Source organism: Sander vitreus, chromosome 23 (assembly GCF_031162955.1).
Source record: "Sander vitreus isolate 19-12246 chromosome 23, sanVit1, whole genome shotgun sequence".
Taxonomy (NCBI): Eukaryota; Metazoa; Chordata; class Actinopteri; order Perciformes; family Percidae; genus Sander; species Sander vitreus.
In genome coordinates, this window is record NC_135877.1 from 9,461,026 (window position 1) to 9,483,399 (window position 22,374).

Sequence of the window (22,374 nt, forward strand, 5' to 3'; positions counted from 1 at the left end):
GTTTGAGTGACTTCTATATACTTTACATCTCATATATGTCTTTCCATCGTTAACAGATCAATTGTGTTTAATGTCATTTTTGTTCAGTGTTAATTTTTATTTTGTTTCTTTGTTTATTTTGTTGCTTCTATTGACAGTGGTATTGCTCTTTTCACCTAATTCTCAGCAAGAAAGTGTACTTCCCAAAATGTCAAAGTAGTCCTTTAAAGAGCAACAAAATGCAAAAAAGTTATAATATAAATAACAATGACAGACAATCAAATAAGAGTCAACAACTAGCACTGTACATAGTTTTACAAGGTCATTTGGAAGTGTGATATGTTTATATAGAATTAACATGGGTTAGATGTCTCAACTTAAGCAGAACATTGAGTATAAATTAATAGCTGTTCAGCTTTGTATGAAATTACCTTAATAAGCACCTTTGAGTGTAATTTTTGCCAAGAAGTGGTGAAGCGACTGATTAACAGACTCATGTGAGAACTGGACCTCCCTGGCATTTCCTCTCAAACACCTGCATTTAAAATCTGTTCTTGATGGGGTCAGGTTAATTTGACTGGTCTACCATGATCCCCTGTAATTGCCTGCAATATGTGAGAGGTGGAGCACGCCATTAGCTCGGAAGCAGTGTGGTTGGGAGGGCGTGTGGGGTCAACCAACCACTAATTCTGATGGTAATAGCCTGTAGCACCCAATGGCACAGGTTTATTTTCTTAGGTAAAGCTTTAGTTTCCTTTTAAATTTTTCTAATTAAGTTTCTTTACACACAACATCAGCTCACGCGTTTCTTAAAATTCAATGTGAAGCTTTTTGTTTTGAGACAAACTAGCATAGCAAATAATAGTGATTGGAGGCATTATTACGTTTCATTCTGCGAGCTCTGTTTTCTGTTGCCTTAATAATGAGCTGGTCCTGGGCCCAGACCCTTGGGAGCAGCATAATCACAGTTTAATGAGCTGTATCAGGACCAGCGCTGAGAGCTGAGGGATTTAGAGAGTTCCTGACGAGGCTACAGGCCCTACAGTACCTGTTACCCCAAATGCTCCCATAACCCAACATCTGGATTTAATGGCAATTAAACACAATTTGTGCGACCGTTATTTACGCCTGTATTAGGTTTGGCCAATCCAACTCCTTTTTATTAGCAAATTGGCTCCAAAAAATTAGGGGTTGCAGTGCTCAATTGCTTCATTTATCTTCTGCAGCGGTTCTACAGTTATACGGTTATACAGTACATATGCAGTACCACCACAGGTGGTACGTGAAGTGCCTCCAGTTATGTAAAGTCTATTATTTGGGCATTTTGATTACAAATAAGGAATATATTTTTTCATTATCAAATCGTTTTTCTGTTCCCCCTCCCCCTATTATTATTTTTTCATTCAAATGCAATTTATCCCTTATCTGACGCACCAGATGGTTTAATACACAGAAATCAATCTATTAATTAATTAATTAATTAATTAATTAATTAATTAATAATCTATTATCTTAAATCTATTAAGAAAAGCCTTCAGTGCCGTTCTTTGCTGTTCTTTCAATGAGAGCAAACTCCACACTAATTTGCTTTGCCACCAAAAGCAAATGTTTTGTTCGCCCTTTCGCTCGCATGGAAAGGAAGTGAATGGTAAGCGGATAATCGGCAATGTTAATTTCACACGTGTGACCTTGCCTTAACAAGATGGATTTCAATGTGATCTTGTGATATTGCAAGAATCTAGCTGGCGTGCAAGGTAAACTTTTCCCATGCATTCACTGCATACTTCTGTTGCACCTCATGCATGTCAAAGAACAAACATACTATTCCGAACGGAGAAATACAGCTGACTTAGTGCCACTTTGTTTTATTTAGGATTATTAACATGGCAGATAACAAGTGCTGCTAGAAAGCATTGATATGAGCGGGTGCTTTCCACTACAGCTAGATGAGACTACAGGTGTTGCCAACTTGGCAAATTGGCTTGTCCATACCATGAGTTTGGGAATAAGAACGAATTGGGGCACGATAACAAAAAAATGCGCCAGAATTTGTACAGATGGTGCCAAAGCAACGACAAGCTGGCAAAGTATCGCAAAATGTGGATTAAAGAGGGCGCCTCACATATGATGTGGACAGCAACCTTAGCAGTAAAGAAAATGCCAAGGCTGTGTTGGACTCTGCTGTTCAAGTTTGTTGACACTTGACCAGTAAATTGACATTTCTTCTGTTTGCTTTGCAATGACTTGGGTGTGGACAAGTCAGATGTCAGATGGTTATCAGGGGCTTACGTTTGATGATCCAGGCAATTATTCTACCTATATTGCTCGCCTAAATAAAGGATCCCTTGGACCACTTTTGACATGTCTGACAAAGTCATGAAATACCTAAAGAGTAAAGGCAATGCTGCACACCGACCTTTAATAATCATCTGCACACACGATACATAATGTTGCAGTTGACTGATGATTTGATTTGATTGTTGTGCACTTCTGGTTTCTGGAAGGACATAAACTGAAAGTGACCTGACCTGGAACAGTTTTTGGAAGAGTATTTTTCAGTTGTGGTCACATATCTAAGTAGACCAGGAACTCCTTTATTGTAATGCCACACACAGGAATGCAAGAGGATCTCAATTGTACAAAGCAGAAGTTGTTTGAGCTGAAACAACATTCACTATTTAATTTCCGCGGCAGGTATTGATGTCTTTTACTACTACCTATATTTTTTAAATAAAGGCTTACACATTGGGTTTCTGCTTGTGCATCTGTCTCTCTTGCATACACACACGTCTGAAATGTCACGGTCTTCATAGCCAGGTCAGGATGTATTTTGGTTCCCTCTGAGTGGAAACTGACTGGAAGGAGACTCTTCCCCGGAGGCAGCTCTCTCAGCCACCGACAGCCAAGACGTATAAAAGGACAGAGTCTGTGTTTGTACAAGTGTTTTACATAGGACCAGTCCCAGACATATTTCTGAATGAGACTAAGTGACGGACGATTTTTTTCCACTCTGAAGGGTCCAGCCAGATTCCAGGGTCTTCAGATGCCTGACTCACTTCTCAGGAATTCCTCTACTGTGCTACACCTGTGGCCTTGCATTATTTCCTACAGTTCCTCTTGCCTGGATGTAAACATTCATGCACAGTCAATTCATCACTAATGGACATCTATGATCGTAGCAGTCATAGATGCTATTACATTTTTGATGCAAGCAATGAAGCTTCAACAACTAGACCACCCGCTCCCAGGTTTATTTAAAATTCCAACACCTAATTGATTACGAAAGCTGCTGAAATGTAAACTGCATTTTTGCAAGTCGATCCAGGTTCTGTTGTTGTCTCTCTTCATATCTTTTTGTTTGGAAGAAAGAAGACAGAAAGCTATGAGCAATCGGCTCCAACACACTGAGGATCTATACTAATTGATAACATGTGTATGAGAAAGTAACCTGATACGGAGCGAGTGTACGACCCAAACACAGGCCACCTGCTGCGGTTTTGGAGAGAGCTGAGTTTATCTCCCATCACAGTGGAAGCCTTCCTGATTCAGACAGTTCAAATGAGGACACACTGGCCAGAGTCCATGAGTCAATCAATCAACTTGTTCAAACTAAAGTCCAATGTTGAAAAGGTTTGGCCAGAGTGGAAATGTTGCCTTTGCAGCAGCAGAAAATGGTCAATTTCCAAGATGCAATACATTTATTTTAGAGGGGGGAAAGACTTGTGGAAGATCATTAATCACTGTTACTAAAATAAAGAGAATCCAACATGTAGAAGTGTTTTGTCAATGGATGTTTTTTCACTATTTCATTGTGCGCTGTTTGGCAAGACAAAGTTTCACCTTTTTCAAATAATGGATATCTCATTTTGGAACAAAATGTTCAAGGGTTATTGCAGCCAAATTTACCCATATGTCATTTATAGGATTTAATTAAATGTCTCTGGTCTGTAGTGATCAAATGTCTTCAGTTTGCTCTTTATCCAAATGTGAGCTTATGAGCTAAGTGCAATTACACTGTACTTTCCTTTACAACATTTTCTTCTCTCTCCAGACAGTTTTGTACATATCAACTCACAGTGCAGTGGAACATCCTGGGGAGAATTAGCTAAAACCTCTGTACTTTCTGTCAAACTCACCCTGTTGTAAAGAGAGACAGCCCAAGGCTGCTGCCAGCTACCACACAGACAACTGTGCTTGTCACTCCCAGGATATGGCACAGACAGTGGCTTGGACAGTACATAGATAAGATAACACACAGCCCAGCCACTTCCCCTTTTCCCACATTTATCAAAATGAGGTCCAGCTACCTCATGTGACCTTAGCATATAGTACAGTATGTCTACCATGGTGTTTGTTATCAGCCAAAAATGGTGGTATCTTTATTTGAAGACTGACACGTGACATGTTGAAACCAGAGGTGGGCCATCAGGGCCAGCAAGGCCTTCTCTGCTGGCCAAGAGATTGTCAGAATGGGACACTTACATTTTTTTTAATAATTTGTCCAATCTGAGTTGTCTCTCGCACAACTATTTTACAGCGCCTCCGTGCGGAGCTTAGCACTGCCCATGACTATTGTGATTGGTTTAAAGAAATGGCAATAAAACCAGAGCACGTTTTTCTCCCATCCTGGAATGCTGTGTGGACTAGCCAGACCCTCCTCCGCAGTGTGTGGATAGTCTGGCAAAGCGAGACTATGGCTTCTGTCCCCGTGTATTCATGTCTCTGCAATAGTGTATTGAAACTCTCTAGGTGTTTAGCATTGCGTTAAATCACTTTATTCCACACGATAATGCCCTACTAGTAGTGTCATGCTGAGGTTATTAAAAGGTGGTTTAATTGCTGTAGGATAGTATTGAAGGCCCAGGTTTAAAATACATGGCCCGCCACTGGTTGAAACCACTGAGCACAAAAATAAATGTTTCCATGCTGCTTAAGGTGATTTGAGTCAATGGTTTGAACAAACAACTTTTAAAAAAAATTTACTTTAATTTAAGAATACTGATTAATAAAGTTTCAAACTAGATTGGCAGTGAACCCTTTGTTGTGAAGTGCTAATGTGAAGTTTTCAATCGTCTCAAGGTCTGACCGTATCAGTAAGTTGCTAGATTGCATAGAAACACACTTTCAGGTGCATATTCTATATAAGTAATAGATAGTCAACATTTCCAGAACATAATATTGTGTTCCAAAGATGTTTTACAGCCAGAATGAAACCAAATGAATTATCCACAGTGGTATTTGTTTAGGCAACCTGAGCCTGTCAGTCTTATTGCTACTGTACATGTGAGTTTTGTGAGAACTTTCCACTTACAGAAAGTATTGGTATGGATCCTATCCTTTAGTGGTATCTGGAGGTTCTACCCTATAGGCACATACGATTTGAATCTTTGGGGTTCCAGTGAGGATTTTAAATATAGAAAACTGTTGTTAAAGCCAATGTGAGTGGAATTTGGTGTGGCCATGAAGGTCTGCAAGGGACTGCATGTTAATTTTAAAAATGTAAACTTTATCATCTGCGTTTCGACTTGCATGCGGATTGTAGGTGTCGCCCATGCAGACACCCAGTGTATAAGTAGGACCACATCGGCGTCTGCTTTTTGGACTGTATCCACACCTTGTCTCACATTGTGTCTACACAGGAGGCATAGCGTTAGCACTATGTTAGAAGCGCTAACAAAAAATGAAGAAAACCAAATAGACTTGAGGTGTAAAAAAACGGCTTTGGGTTGTGTTTACACGTACGGAGTAAAATGCAAGCCGTTACTCCGTGATTACGCCAGCTGTATTAATTAAAATAGAAGTGTATCTATTCCGTAAGACGTGCAAGAAGGACAACTGCTAAAACGCTTCCTGTGTAGACACACGGCAGCATGCCCGAATTGGATTAATTGGATTGAATTAATAATACCACATGGGGGCACAGATTTTGTGAATTTTCTAATTCTACATATTTTGGCTTTAGCATCTTTAACCTGTCGAACAAAAAAATCATTCATATTGTTTATATAGGTCTTTTATAAAGACGTGGAAAAAAATATTCTGTGCAAAACATTACAATCTTCTTATATAAAATATCTAATTAATTTTGATGCAGAATTATACACATTATTATATTATATACACATACCAGTGTGTGTTTGTGTGATGATCACACATTTCTGTGTGTGAATGCCTAAATCACTGTGGCATAATATGTTTTGTTTTAGCAGCTCAGCAGTAGATGAGACCTGGAATTTCATCAAAACTGCACTCAAAAGAGGCACACACACACACACACACACACTCACTCACTCACTTACTATCTAACACACACACACACACACACACACACACACACACACACACACACACACACACACACACACACACACACACACACACACACACACACACACACACACACACACACACACACACACACACACACATACACCTCTTTATTACTGCACACTCCAATGTATTTGCCATATGTGTGGGAGCTCCTTGCCAAACCTTTACTGTTCCTCCCTCTCTCTTTCCTGAACTTGTCAAATCACCTTAAGTGAATACATGTTGCATATATTTTAGTCCTTCATTTTTATAATGATGGATTTTCAGTATTTAAAGCATTGGTCTATATCACATCTCTGTTTGAGTAGTAAAAACAGTGTCTTTGACCTACAATAACTGATTCAACACCATCCACGATCTGCACCGGTGGAAAAAGTTCCCAATAACCTTTTCCAGAACTTTCCAGACGTAAGCCGGTTTCAAACCTACAAGAGCACAAATCACTGTGAAGACTGGCTTGAAGTGGAAAATGAAGACGACCAAAATAAAGCAAAACTTTTTTTTCTCATCATAGCATGTCATCGTAAGTGGATAGCAGCAGGAGCCAAAGCATTACGGTAAAGATACAACATTTGGAGCATAGCAATATTCTGCATATCTTCAGCGAGTTGATAGTATCTTGGCAGGATGTACGCAAAGCCTGTGGAAAGTTTCAAGGTTGCTTAAATAAAATGTACAGTATTTCTTGTCCAAAATACAAGTCAAATACTTTTGAACTGTGGCATTTTTCCAGTTCATTATCATCCAAAATCAGAGAAAGAGAAAGATTTAAAGTGCTCATATTATGCTTTTGGGGTTTTTCCCTTTCCTTTATTGTGTTATATATCTTTTTTGTGCACGTTATAGGTTTACAAAGTGAAAAAGCCCAAAGTCCACCCCAAAGGGATTTACCATCTCCAACAGAAAACACTGTTCACAAACTACTCCAAACAGCTCTATTGTAGTCCAGATTTTACTTCCGTGACGAACGTGTCACTTTGTTATAGTGCTCGCCTAGCTGCTAGCGTGGCACGCCCTCATACTCTGCTTCTGACTGGTTAGTAGTCCTTACCTAGCTACTGCACATGTGCGACTCCTAACAAAGATTGAACAGAAGTGAGATGCCTCACTCTGTAGCTAAAACAGAGAGCTCAACACACAGGGTGAAAAGAGGAGCTGCAGTAATATACAGTACAACAAAAATATGGTGTTTTTTGAAAATGAAACCATGTAAACCTATTCTGGTACAACCTCTAAATACAATTATGAACCTGAAAATGAGCATAATATGAGCACTTTAAAGCATACAGAGAAGCGATATAGGCAAATAATAAAAACACCTGAGTGGAGGTGTAGCTCATCCTGGACTCACCCACACTAAAAGCACTCTTGTGACAGCTCTAGACGAAAATAAACACAACCACCAAGAGATAAGCATTTCTAATCCCTGGAAATAAATACACGGGATGATGAATGGCTGAGTGACAGTTTAAAGACAGAGCCTATTTGTATGGTCGTACTTCCTCATGGCAACATTACTCACAGGCAAGCGCGTACAGTTGTCAGGCATTGCTTTCTCTCTCCAAATAGCACAACTCTCTCAACACACTTGGTATGCGCTGCATGCCTGCACATTAGTCATGTTTTTTAAAACGCCCAGTAGATGAAATTATAGTCAACAACATTTTAACACAAGTGGCAAAATAACCCCGGATTTCTTATGCATACACACAAAAAAACCATAAACACACACTCTCTAAACATAAGCCTGATGTTAATGTGAAAACCACGCGTTACTGTATAATCTCCCCATTTATACGAGCAGTAATTGTCAGTCAAGCTGTTTTATGTCATGCTGGCCACTGTAAAACTACAAGTGTGCCGGAGTGAGCGCCATCGCAGGTATGAGTGGATCACATTTCATCTAGAATATCTTTTTAACAGATGGTAGACTTTACAGGAAAATATATTATGATTGTTGTGGACTGATTGGCAGTCACATTGTTAATGTTGGAAAGCTAGTGGGACGCTGAGAGGGGAAGTTGAAAGGTGAAGAAGGATAGAGCACAAAAACAAACGTATGCACACAAAGTCTTCTGAACGTGTCTGTGTGCACCTTCCTGTCATGTGCAAATCAAAGAGGCATTTTAGCCATGCTAGTTGCATGCTCTAATGATGGCAATGCCTATTACTTTGGTGCTGGAAAGTTCAAGGCACAATGTTATGAAGAAGTAGTATGGCCCAGTTGTATGCAAACTGCATACAACAGAGCAGCTGCAGTAGATACTAAAAGTACAAAGAAAAGGTATGCGATTTGGAACAAATGTTAGCACGATGACAGCCCTCGGCGTCAGATACTGATGCACAAGTCACTGACATGCACTAACATGCACATGCGGCCAGAGAACACACACAGAGGGAGTGTGACCTTATTCTCTACTCAGGATGCCATTACTCCACTGTACCTTTTACATAACAAATAGTTGTTTACTGCTATATAAATGTTCTAAATATCGAGTACAGCCCTTTAACTGTGTTTGAAATCACTATCTAAATTCACTTATTTTCTAGTTCCTATGTAATAGACAAACTAATCGTCATTTTGCATTATCACTGACAGGGGTAGAATGTGCAACGGTAATTTTCCCATCCAAAAAGGTGTGACACATGTCATTGTAGGATTGTTAGCAAAAAGAAGTGTACACACCACTGACGGTGCATATATTTCATACTCAGAGTGAAAATATAGTGCATTACATAGTTAATAGTGATTGTTTAATGATTGCGACCACTTTCTAGAGCTGCACATTTTCCGGTGAAATCTTTTAAACAAACTTTGGAATCGCCTTGCCTACCGCATTGTGCACACGTCTAAATAGGATGACATATTAGAGTTCCAGGACACACACAAAGTTACACATACAAACCACATTAAGAGAGATGAGTCTACGTACTGACACTTATAGACCAGACCACCCTGGAACTACTCTGACAAAGAATCCCCTGCGACCTGTGTGTGTGTGTGTGTGTGTGTGTGTGTGTGTGTGTGTGTGTGTGTGTGTGTGTGTGTGTGTGTGTGTGTGTGTGTGTGTGTGTGTTCTTGTTTATCTAAATTCGTGGGGTCCAAAAACTGGGAATACAGTATACTTGTGGGGTCTGGACAGCTTTGTGGGGCCAAAATGCTGGACCCCACAACTTTAAAGGGCTGTTTGAGGGTTAAGACTTAGTTTTAGGATTAGGGTTAGAATTAGGTTATGGTGAGGGTAAGGGTTAAGGTTAGGCATTTAGTTGTGATGGTTAAGGTTAGGGTAAGGGCCTAGGGAATGCATTATGTCAATGACGGGTCCCCACGCACTATGTGTGCGTGTGTATGTGTGTGAATGTGTGTGTGTCCCTTTAAAAGGTCTTTTGAGCTGAATGAGCAAGTGAGACACAAAGACAGAAAGATTTAGAGACAGATTTGAACCCTTGTCATCAGATGCCATGACTAATGGTGGTGTAATAGTGGTTTGGATAAACTTGGACACATACAGCAGACCACATGCACACAGGCCTGACTGACGCACCCTCCGGCCTGGAAATCTATGTGTGTGGCCTGAGCCCCCCCTCTTCCCCCTTTCTCTCTCTGTCTTTAAACTCTATTCTGATTCTCTCACACCCTTTTTTCTTTCTTTCAAAAATTGAGATTAAATGGCGAGAAACAGAGGCCACGAAGAAACTCCCAACCCACAATGGTTTTGCTCTCCTCAAACTACTCTCATTTTGCATGTCCAGCACCATCCTCTCTCCCTCCCTCCCTCCCTCCCTCCACTTCCTCTACCGTCTTAGCAAGCTTCTGGTCTGGTTCCACAGTTTTAAGGCTTTTCTGTAACATGGCGTAGCAGCCAGGAAATGGAAATCTGTCAATACTAACCCTTTTTTTCTATTCGCTATACTCTACACCACTTCACTTCTTCCCCTGTCAAATTCACCTCTCCTTTCTTCTCCTGCCCTTCTCCACCATTGTCCTCTCCCACCTCCTCCTGCCTTGCTGTTATGTTCTCCATATGCTTTGATGGCTCCTCCTCTGAAAGGGGGAAATGATTCAGGCCGCTGGCATGCATGGTAGGGCTGCAGCTGGACACTGCACCTGCAGCTCTGAAAAACAAGCTGACTGGTGCATGTTTGGGAACCTTTCAACGCATGTGTATGTGTGTGTACCGTGCATGCATTTTAGCATGTGCACAGTCAAGTATTTTTCTCATACATCAAACTCCTGCTCTTTTTCAGCACCCTTCCTCTCTGTTTCCTGCCTTTTTTACTTTCCTACTTTTTTTCTCTTTTGTTATTCCCACACTTCTGCTCTCATACAACCAGCATTAGGCAAATTAACATCAGTGTGAGATGGTGTTTAGAGGAGCAGGGGACTCAATCATGGCCCCTAAGTTCCAACCAAGCACGAAAGGACTCTATGGGAACATGTACCGGTACCACAATTTGTGTTGTGATGAAAAAAATACCCAAGGCACTCCAGCATAATTTGTACAAAATTGCGTATGGCACCCTGGGAGTTACCGCCATGACCCCAAGCTGCCAGAACAGGCTTTTTGATTGAGGGTTGTGGGAGAGAAGGTATTAAAAAAAAAATGACGGAAAGTGACATCAAACTTTTCATTTTGATTGATGGCAAGTGCTGCTCAGTTGCCACACCTCCCTGTCTCCATAAATTACACCATAAATCATGAAATTAGCAGAGGCAACCTCCAGAGAGTTTCTAAATGCAAGTTTGCAAGCCTTGAAATGAGGTCAATAAATCTCCAAAGAGACTTTATAATTGAATTGGTGTTTGGTTTTAATGGACCGTGATGTTGGTATGACTTTATTTCTGCTGAGAATAATAGGCATAACTGCATGTGTACGCTGAGTCTTGCAACAGGTTCTCACTTGCAGGTTGATGTTTTCAATTACCAGCATTATGTGGTATCACTGCGTAGCAGCTCTTAAAGGTGGAATCCAGTCAGGTAATAGGGGCCTATGAAAGGCACTTTGCAGGGAAGATTAGAGTTTCATCAAGCTATTGTTGTTTCTAAGTGGCAGATAAGAGTGCACTCTCTCGCTGACTGAAAACACATGACATTTGTGTTTGCAGTGGTGAGATATATTCCACAGGGAGCTTTGCCGTGGAAATACACCAGTGCAGGATGTAAGGCTTTGGGGGTCAACCCTTGCTGGCTGGAATAAATGGAAACCATAATTACCTCCGCACTAACGAGCCAGTTGTCTTGAGCCGCGGCCAGGTGTTTAGCAGGAAACAGTATGTGACAATTTGGGTTTGGTGTTCACCCATCTGCACACATACACAAACCAACTGCAAGAACCTGAGTGAGTGAGTGAGCAAACATTTCGGCAGCCGTCAGTGCTCTTCTCTCACCACATCCATCCATCTTCCTGAGACGCCTCCTGTCCCACAGCACCGCAGCTTTCCCACCTTGGGAGCCAGATAGGAAGCTGCGGTATGATTTTCACATTTGTTACTCTGAGACAGCTTCACTGAACATGTGTGTTGTACATGTAGAGCAGTGGTTCCCCTACCTTTTTGATGTACCTCCACAGCCCTGTCAGATGAGCTTTACTACCACGATATCAACACCAACCGCCATCTTCCAAATGTGTTCATTTGAATTGGTTTCAAACTGGACGCTATTTAAAACTATGGATTATATAACAGTAGATATTGTTCCGATATGTTTTTTTTGTTTAGGTTGGGTTGGTTAAGTTCACATTTGTACTAATACATGTAGTGGCAGAATATGGATGTTTCAACCATTTACTTTTAGCTAATTCAACTGTTTATCCATTACTTTGAGCTATTAATTTAGACATTATCCAATATACTTTTAGCTAACTGCCGTTATTTCAACTAGTTATCCATTACTTTTTGCTATCTTAACCATGTATGTACTTTAAGTTAACCATAACCATTTATCCATCAGTTATCCTAACCATTTAATCCATTACTTTTAGCTAACTATTTCAACAATTTAGCCAATACTTTTAGTTAAATATTTCAATTGTTTATCCATTAGCTATAGATATCTATTTTTTTGTTAAAATCTATTGATCCATTACTGTTAACTATTAATAACTGATAGCGGGTTATTATTTTAACTTATTCATTACTTTAAGCTAAGTGTGTGTCACATTAGTTAAAGTTACAATCTCCAAGATCTCTGTATCGTTCTCTTTGGCGGCACCTATGGCGAAAAGCGGTAATTGCAAGTGTGTTTTTGGATCTCACTTCATTCTGCGATAGTAACTTAACAGACACTTATTTAAATGAAAATCTTCTAGATTAAAGTATACTCCACAGTCTTTCCATGTACCCCCTGGCAACTGCAGAAGTGCCTCTTCGGGTACTACAGTAGTACTCTTGGTTGGGCATCATCGTTTTAGACTATGTACATGTATGTGTATAAGCCTGTATCTGTCTTATATAGGTGTTTTGTACTCTGTGCATCTGTGTATGCATCAACATTTGTGTGTGTGTGTGTGTGTGTGTGTGTGTGTGTGTGTGTGTGTGTGTGTGTGTGTGTGTGTGTGTGTGTGTGTGTGTGTACTTGCCACTAACAAGGTGACAGGTTAGGTGCTGTGTGCTGCCCTGGGGCCCTTGGGCTTGCTGAGTAGGCACAAACGAAGCACACTAGTCCTCAGACAATACACTGCTATGCTCTGTTCTGCACCTGTGTTGTGTTTTCATGCTGACAAAGATGTGCTTTCCTCTTCGTGGGCTAAAGATCTGCATTGTTTGCATGACTCAGAGACTAAAATACCAACTCCGTACCAAGGTTTCTTGTAGTAAAAAGGCCAAATAACTTCAAACGCACAAACACAGCAACGGTTAGCAAATGAGTGGTGTGCGGATTACTCACTGTGTAAAACTGGCACACAAATGCTGAGGTAACACAATTCACTTGGCTGTGATTTTCTTCTCAGGATTTTCCAGTGTGTAACAAAACTCATATTTTAGAATGTGCACAGTGTCATTGGATATAGCATGTTCTTGCCATAAATTAATTTCATCATTCATATTCTAGAAACTGGAGGATGGTGGGGAAAGTACAAAGTTTACAATTATGACATCAAAACTCCAAACATGTAATGCAATAATTTTATGAGACCTTGGCATTTGTTTCAATGGGGGGAAAAAACCATGACAACATCAAGACAATAACTCACCACTTCAAAACAGCAAGCAGAGAATATTTATATATTTATTTTATTTATTTACTTGTGATGTTGTCACTGTTATGACTAAAAGAAAATTATAGCAATAAAGAGCGGGAAAGCAGGTCTTTTTCTTTTCTGGTCCGTCACTGACAGTGTCAAGATCATCGAATCAGAGAAAATATACTACTGCCCCCTAGTGGATTCAGAAAATACCATGACCGTCAAGTCCAGTTACAGTGCATACAAAGGCTGACTGACTACCATCCTACGTACCTAATTTTCGTACTCATCAAACCATTCAGTGACCCCTTGTGCCCTGAATAGAAGCATTCACATTCCATTCTAACATATTCACGTTTTCCCTTAAATGTGTCAGCCATATGTAGCTTACAGCAATATACCTAAGACCAATTTTATTTTTTATACATTTGTTCTCAGGAATGTTGTTGCCTGAAGAATATAGAATTTAAAAAGCAAAACAACCAGGAACCTCTTAAATATTTCTGAGTCTACAAGTACAGCAGGATTTGCCTTTGGTGGGAACAATTTGTGATTCACCACAGTTTCGTTGTGTCTATCATGAGTCCATGAGCAAAAGTCTCACACATTGACACACATGCGGATGGCATGAACAATCTAAAAACATTTTTTGGGATTTCTGCAGTAAAGTCTTTCCTTGTTTCAGTGCTTCTTCTTTGTAGTTTGTGTCTCTTTTTGTGCAATTGTAGTGGCATTATTTCTTGGAAAGAAATTTCATTTTGTTTCCTGGAGCAAAGGAAAACAAACAAGTGTGGTTTAAGGTGGGAATGAGCCTGCAGTAGATTGTGTATACAGAGCTGGTTTCACTATAACAAAGCAAGAATAGCTCACAAACAACCTTACCCAAGCCTTTGAGAAACCTGTTAACCCTCCGGTGTTCATTCTCGTGGATGGAGTCTAGATACTCCTGCACCCTCACTTCAAACAGTCCTGATGAAAGAGAGAGAGAATCATGAATCACTGCATCACCTCTCAACAGCTGAACCTCTCCTTTTCCCTGCAGCTCTTTACCTCTCAGAGCCTGCCTGTGCAGCTCTCTCTCCTGGATGAACCAGCCGAACATCTGGGTCTCCATGAAGACCTCCAGGAAGCGCCGCACAGTCTTGGACGGAATCGCTTTACGAAAACCCTCGCGCTGAAAGGAGCAGGGGACCGGGGAGGAAGAAGAGGAGGAGTAGCCGTCTTCCCGTTCACCGGTGATGAAGAGTGGATAGTGGCCTACCAGCTCCACGAAGAACCGAACGAAGGCCTCGGACACAACGGTGCTAAGATGACCAGAATCTGAAGAGAAGAGGATGAACATTGTAACGTGAATTTGCTGAGTTTTAAAATTGAATGGCTTTTTTGGCTAGTTTTCAGTTTCAGTCCTTGTTATGCCTCACCACCAGATGTGTCTCCTCCTCTGTCATTGGCGAGCTCTCTCCTCCTCTCCAGAACATTCTCCAGGGCTGATTGGAGCTTAGAAGGCAGGATGGAGTCCTCATCGTCCAACTAGATGTGACAAAACAGGGTAGAAAATGTATTTGTAAATATGGCAAGGATGAAATAATTTTTTTTTACATCCATACGGATCATGCAGAGCCATAAAAACACACAAAAATATGACTCAATTTGTGGCCTACCTGTCTGAGAAATCGACTGTTTCCAAGATCCACAACCAGAACCTGTGCACAGAAACTATGCAAATGATTGTATTGCACAACATTTTGCATGAATGTATTGATGTGATAAATCTGGACTGCTGCAATTAAGTAATGTTTTCTTTAGATGACTCAAGTTTTACTTCATAACTGCTAAGAATTAGTGCCTGTCTGACCTCCTCCAGGGGCAGCTCAGTGAGCTGGGGCAGGGAGCTGGACAGCAGGCCAACGATGAACGGGGTTGGAGTGCAGACGATGTCGAGCATGGCGGACGGCAGCACAGGGATGTAAGTGTGCTGCCATACAAAGGGGTAAAGCAGCGCCACAACAGCATGGCAGCATTGGGAGAGAGTACTGCAAGGAGATACGCGGGGGAAATGAGTGGAGGGCAATCATATGTTATTAAATGATGACCAGCACACAAGGGAATGCTTTTCATTGTTTCATGTTCAATTCATGTTTTAAAGCCTAAATAGATGTTAGCTTTTTTTTTCTGGATGAGAGTTAGAAAGAGAGGGAGAGGCAGAGAAAGATACAGATAGTGAGTAACTTACTTTTTCTCACCACATGAGGGTGCTATGTTCTAAAATACAGTCTAATCGCTGTGAATATTCCCTAAGTAACATTTCCCAGAGAAGAAAGCGAAGCTACATACTCATTCACGTCAATCTAACTTTGCATTCCACCACTGTGACCGCTCTTTCTGACTCCCACTGGCTTTCTCCTGCAGAACAACAAACTGGCCCGAGCACAACAACAACTCAACAGGCTGGCCTCAAAATATCTTCCCTGAAAAAAACTGGGACTGCCTTAAATTTATTTTAAAATGAGGGTCTGGACCACCCGCATTTCTTATAACTTCATAATGAAAACATCCCTGACGTTTGCGCCTAATATCTGCCAACTCCGTAATTACATAAACAGTGGAAGAAGGATGTTCAGTGCAACCTCATATTTTTAAGAGTCATCAAATGAGCTGTCACATAGAGGGGAGATAGATATTTCAGTGTGTTGTGTAAGCCTACAGAATAAATAGCTGCACTGAAGGAGCTGACCTGAGTTTGTCAGCTGTGAAGATGACCCTTCGCTCCAGCAGCAGAGACCCCAACACCCGGAGGAGCAGGCGAAGACTCAGACAGGAGAACAGACACTCAAAGTCCACATGCTCCAGGCGCGAGTCAGAGGGTCGACAGAGCTCCATCACCTGGGAATAAACAGTCATATATTTAATCTTCAAGAAAGCTGAGTGGTTGAAACATGACATGGAGCATAATGTAAATGAGACACATTTCTAACAATTTGTCACACACTCTGATTAAATTAGTGTTTTTTCAGATCACTAAATCTCACCTCTTCCTCTAACCTTAAAAAGCAGGTTATTTTCTTTCTTTTTATCAAACTCCATGGTCTTAATTTCAATATGGAGCCTACTGTTTCGGTGTCACTCACTTCAGTGCCTGAGCCAGGGAGGAAAGTTTTAATGGTGATGGTTCTGCCTGGAGCTGGAAACTGAGCCTCCATGATGGCTCTCATAAAAGGCTGCACAAGGGCTGGAGACAAGGCCCTCCGCCTCTCCACCTCATCCAGCACCTACAGTACACATGCACACACCTTATGAATGTGCTTTATTACTTTTGTGCCAATAATATGATCATAAGGGATCGGTGAGTAGTTTACCTTGGAGAACAGGTTGAAACAGCCAAGGTGACTGACAATACAGTAGACCTCTGGTAGACGTTTACCTTTTCCACTAGGCTGAAAAGAAAGGGTGGATGTTTACTTGCTGCTGTTGTGTGAAAATCTCCAAAACATGAACCTTTTATCGTAACTTAAGTAATTCAGTTTAACAGCCATGTTCTTTTTAGTTTAACAACATGGGTTAAGTATTTTACAAGTTTAAAAAATGTTTTGAAAAAAAACCTTTTCCTAAAGGACAAAGTAATCTGTCCCAAAGGTTTTTACATGACCGGGGGCCATATAAACGTTTATAAAATGCAACCACAGTAATATACACACCAACAGCACTGAAACACACACATACTGTAGAAATACATAAACAGAAACATATGCAAACGTACACACGTACACACTCTCACACACTTCCTCCCAGATTCTCAGTTGCACTATTTTCCCACAGGCACACCGACTATTTTGGCACGGTTATTTACTCAGCCGTCATCGTGGTATTTAGCCACATCCTGTTCAGTAGCAGCGCACTTATTTATTCGACTCATTTCTATTTACCAGTAAACGCCGGCAGTATCCAAACCTCCTGCTTCCATCCTCTCCAGTCAAAACAAAGGAGAACATTTCACTATGGGGGATGATCCACAACAAAAACACAAATAAACATGTGATTATCATATTTGTGTTGTACATTAATAAATAAATACATACAAACTGACATTTATTATTTTTGTGCACAGCCTGACTAGACTTATACACCATCAGTCCACTCCAGCAGTTGTGTATCATGGTTTAAAAAGCAAGAGTTGCATTTTTTAGTGTCTAATATTGCTATGGGAGATATGTGGCTCTTATTTTGTCCATAACATCATCTTTATGTTATGTGGAATTTCATAAACAGTAGCATCAAGTTAAAGGGCCCATAATGTAAAACGTGAGATTTCCATGTCTTTTTTTATTTAAAAATGAAGCTAGTCAAGGTGCTATATAAATATTGTGAAAGTGGCAACACGCTCAATCCAAAGAGAAATGCACACAGCCTGTATTCAGAAACTGTGCCTTTAAACGAGCCGTTAGGACTTTGTGATATCACAACTTCACTATATATATAGTTAGAAACTGCAGCTACAGTGCTGTTACAGTCAATTTCCGGCTGCAATGAGTCTCTTCATTGCAGAGACTCCGAGAGAGCAGATGCAAAAAACTTGGCTGACCAATCAGAGCAGACTTGGCTTTTTCGGGAGGGGGGCTTAAACAGGTGCTAAAACGGAGCGTTTCAGACAGAGGGGGAATACAGGTATAGACAGACAGTATGAGAAAAAGAATGTGTTTTTTTAAACATTAAAGCATGTAAACATGTTCTAGTAGAAACCAAAAAATACAAGTATGAACCTGAAAATGAGCATAATATGGGACCTTTCATTTTTACACTCTCACCTTGGGTAGTTCTCCACCGGCTCCCAGTCTTTTGCATCAGGGAAACAGAACTGAGGAATGATCCTCAGCTGATCCTCCGTCTCCCTCATGAACTTGAAGCTCCGCTCCAGCTGGAACATTAAGAAAGCAGTGACGCAATGGGACTCATTTCATGCATTTTCATTAACTTCATTTCAATAACTATTTCATGCATATGAATCTATAATCGGCAGGTAATTGTTTGCATGGTCTTATTAACAAGTATAAGCTTACACATTTGATTTAGGGTATATTAAATGCTGCTGTATAAACAAAGACGTCCTGCTTTTTTTGCATTCACAGAATCTTGTCTTGTAGACTTGGGATCAGTCACATATTTTGAATTGTTTGGAATGTTGACTTTTGTCTGTCTAGGGTAAAAGTAAATGTACAATTCTATTTCGAGGCAGTTGGGCCCAAGAGTTAAAGGGCTACTTCAGAGACTTCAGTATTGCACTTCCATTAAGTTTGCGTACTCACAAGAGACAAATGGAAAAAGCCCAAAAACAGAAGACTGGATCCTGCATTTCACATAATCCAACAGGATAGCCTCTTTCATCACACCCTCCCAGTTCTCTTTGGAGCTACAGAAGATGATATCGGATGACAAGTCCCCTGAACTTAATGTGTAAAATCTGTGATGTGTCCTGACCTTCGGGGGGAACTGCTGTGTGACCTCGGGCAGATAGTGGGCTCCAGCCTTGGACTTCTGCAGCGACACAACTAGAAAATATTCAAAAAGCAGACGCTGGTGAAGCTCCTGTTCGAGAGAGCTGCTTCCGGTGTTGGTACCGTTGTAGTGGGCCTTGCTTGGCTGGCGCAGTTTGGACTGGACTGACACGAGACGCTGACGCTGACGATGAGCTGGAAAAGAGGAAAAATGTAATACAGCATATCGCACATATATACAGGTAATAAATTGAAGATTCATTTTTATTTTTATTATTAATTTAAAAAAAAAAAAGGTGTAGTAATCTACCTTTAGATCTTTCTTCAACTTCACTCTCAGAGTCACTGTTCTCATCTGTTACTGCAAACAAAAGTTGTATCTGTTAAGCCAAAACGCCACATTTACATATTAGGCATTAGAAAATATAAAGACTAAAGTTTCATTTCGACATCATCATCACCTCTCCCTGAGCTTGTCTCAGCGTAATGATAGATCCTTCGTAGATGTTTCTTCCCGATCCGAGCATCAAAGATGCTGTTGATTCTTAGTACAACCTGTTGGGAATAAAAACTCTTAATCAGTGTGAAGAAATACTACAGCATGATATCTTTCCTCAAGGATGAGAACTATCACCAATTCATAATATTTTGGCACCTACAGTGGAACTTGGCAGCCACGCCGAGCTAAACTTAACATAGTAAGCATTAGGGTTTTCGGATAAAACATCTACTGTAGCTCAGGGATTCTTGATAAGAATAGACATACACAGCTGTAAAATTTACACTCAAACACACAGTTGGTATCCTGCGGCAGGTGGGGCTGTAGGGATCCCCGGGCAGCCAGGAAGTGTGTTCAGGCCCAGTGGGAGTGGAGGGACGGCTGAGCTGGGGTGGAGATGAAACACCCCCGCTGCTAGTGCTGTGGGACGACTGATTGGTTCTCCGCAGGTCCAGCAGCTTCAAGCTCCTGCCTGAATTCTGCCTAAAGAAGCCGGGCCTCGAAGTCTGTAGACAAAAAAAATGAATAATAGAATACATTTTCACAGTCATTTAAATAAGAAGTCATGTCACTGTAAAGTGCTTGGCTTTATTTTTGAGAACCTTGGCAGTATCTGCGCCAGGAGAGGATGGCAGAGACTGCTGGGAGCATTGACTCTCCAGCTCTATGTCCTCATATGGGTTCTCTTTGGATGAGTCTGCAGGGAGACCAAAGATGGAAATGTTCAACACATGTTTATATGTATTTTTCTAAAGTCTCAAGGTTCAAACAATATGGGATTCTGAAGACTATTCTGATATTTTTAGGCTGAAGCAGCCAGTAGTAATATCGTTTTCTGCAGAACGTTGTTCATGAAGGAGTGGAAAAACATCAGAAACATTCAATACATGTGGTAACACACTGATTGTAGAAAATATCAGGGACATATTCATGAGCTGCAGCCCCATTGTACAGTCCACATTTTGTAGTTTGAATAGGAATAGTTCGACAATTAGGGAAATACTAGTAATCTTTTTTTTTCCCCCAACGGTTAGATGAGAAGATCAATACCCCTCTTCTGGTATCGATCTTCTCATCTAACTCTTAGCAAGAAAGCGAATACGTGTTTTTGTCAAATGATTGCTTTAAAGATGGGAAATCAGTGATGGATAATAGAGGTTTCTGACCTGGGATGTCTTCATAGTGATGTTCCTGAGACAGTGAGCGAGAGAACAGCGGGCTAGTTGACCCTGCAAGGTCTTCCAACTCAAAGGATTTCCTGTCATGGTGAACAAAAAAGTGAAAATGTGCTTCTAAAGTATGAGTTAATTTGTTAAATAATGTCCAACATTAACTGTTATTATCTTCATAGAATTGTTCTCATTTATCCAGGTGGGGCAACATCAGGTCTGACTGTAATTATGGCCACAAAACTATATATTGTATTTTATGTTGGTTTAGCTCTGACTATTAGGATACAAGCAACAAATCCAGTTGTTGTTCCCTCTATACCTGTCGACGTTGTCTCGGCCTCTCTCACCCCTGAGTCTCCCGTATACACCAGAGGGAGGTTTGGAGGAAGTTTTCGTAGAGATGGAGGGCAGTGGGGGGAGGTTCCTCTGCTCTCTTCCCAGCCTCTGACTCTTCCCACTGGGGGCGGTAGCTGGATGCTCAAAGGTACGTTGGGGCTTGGGGACTGGGTTGATGGGGGGCGCCCCTGGCTCTGTGTACACGTTCTCCTGCTGCTGCTTCCCTTTCACTGCACTAGTTTGACCCATAACTACCTGTTTGTCCTTGCTAGGCGGACTGAAGTAGTTTCCCAGCTCCGGAGGAGTTCTCCCATGGTTCTCCCCCATAGCATCCAGGTTTTTAAAAAGGGTGAATACAGCTCTCTTCTCCTGGCTGGTTTGTTCGGCTGTTCTCCTTTCATTGCTTTTCCTCAACGTGCCCACCTGTTGTTGCGCTGCTACTGTAGGAGAACAAGGCCTTGAATCCACGAGCTTTTCTACATTCTCTTTCTCATGATTTTGCTTTTCCTTGTGGACAACTCTGCCGCAATCCTCCCTGTTTTGTAACTCACTGGGCTTGCTGCTCTTGAGCGTCTCTTTTTGCTGTTTCCCAGTTTCAACAGGTGAACAAGGCCTTGAATCCCCAAGTTTCACTACATTCTCTTTCCCAAGATTTTCCTTTTCCTTATGGGCTACTCTCTTGCAACTCTCTGCACTCTGCTCATCAGAAGTTTTACTGTTTTTTGTAAGCGATTCTGTCCTTTTTATACTGGCGCACTGGCCCAAAGAACTTGAGGTAATAGGTAAATGAGTAGGTTCCTTCCCCTCCCACAGAGAAATCTTGTCCTTTATTTTGCCTACATTGGATCTGGGGAGCTTGTTGCCCACCAGGAGAGTGTTCTCATTGCTGTGAGGGTTAAAGCTCGGCCTCCTGTAAGCCATTATGGGTGACTCTTGGTTGCTCAGGTTGTCTAATGGGGTGAAGGGGAGTTTTGGTGCTCCCTCTCTTTGCCCAGCTTCCTTTTTTTCCACTAATGCAATATGGAAATCACTTCTCTCACCAGCAGCACAACCCTTCTTTACCCTAAACAAACAGAAAAGATGCATTTACTGGGTGTTACAAAGTTACAAATTAACATTAAATGATAAATGTCAAACAATAAACATGACCAAAATGAAATTCTTTAAATGTGATACAGCAGTTATTCCCAATCAGGCTTTGGGGTACAAACAAAAAAAGGTTGCGAACCAGAGTTTTACAGAATTCCTCAGTAAAACACATCTTTCTAAATGATAATGGTATCCCTGAGTACCTGTATTTAATTGGAACAATGCAATAAAATGATAACAAAAGGCTACTTAATGGTAACCAGAGTTTCCTGAACTTCCCAGTACGGTCACTGAG

At 41.0% G+C, this 22,374-nt stretch overlaps 1 protein-coding gene across 2 annotated transcripts in view; it reads right to left on the bottom strand.

Annotated features, from left to right (window-relative positions):
• Positions 1–13,530: 13,530 nt before the first annotated feature.
• Positions 13,531–22,374, bottom strand: part of LOC144512332 (DENN domain-containing protein 2A-like) — a 10,551-nt gene continuing 1,707 nt past the window's right edge. Inside the window, exons 3-20 of one of the 2 annotated variants that reach the window (XM_078243014.1) lie at positions 20,974–22,053; positions 20,649–20,740; positions 20,085–20,179; positions 19,779–19,988; positions 19,445–19,538; positions 19,294–19,338; positions 18,967–19,178; positions 18,297–18,406; positions 17,418–17,487; positions 16,851–16,928; positions 16,623–16,763; positions 16,229–16,377; positions 15,350–15,527; positions 15,156–15,197; positions 14,916–15,024; positions 14,545–14,814; positions 14,377–14,463; positions 13,531–14,259 (exon numbers count right to left, since the gene is read on the bottom strand). In XM_078243014.1, the coding sequence (XP_078099140.1) occupies positions 14,228–14,259; positions 14,377–14,463; positions 14,545–14,814; positions 14,916–15,024; positions 15,156–15,197; positions 15,350–15,527; positions 16,229–16,377; positions 16,623–16,763; positions 16,851–16,928; positions 17,418–17,487; positions 18,297–18,406; positions 18,967–19,178; positions 19,294–19,338; positions 19,445–19,538; positions 19,779–19,988; positions 20,085–20,179; positions 20,649–20,740; positions 20,974–22,053 (3,094 nt within the window). In that variant the 3' untranslated portion in view covers positions 13,531–14,227. Of the gene's footprint in view, positions 14,260–14,376; positions 14,464–14,544; positions 14,815–14,915; positions 15,025–15,155; positions 15,198–15,349; positions 15,528–16,228; positions 16,378–16,622; positions 16,764–16,850; positions 16,929–17,417; positions 17,488–18,296; positions 18,407–18,966; positions 19,179–19,293; positions 19,345–19,444; positions 19,539–19,778; positions 19,989–20,084; positions 20,180–20,648; positions 20,741–20,973; positions 22,054–22,374 lie in introns of both variants that reach the window. The other variant, XM_078243013.1, reaches the window with a different exon arrangement.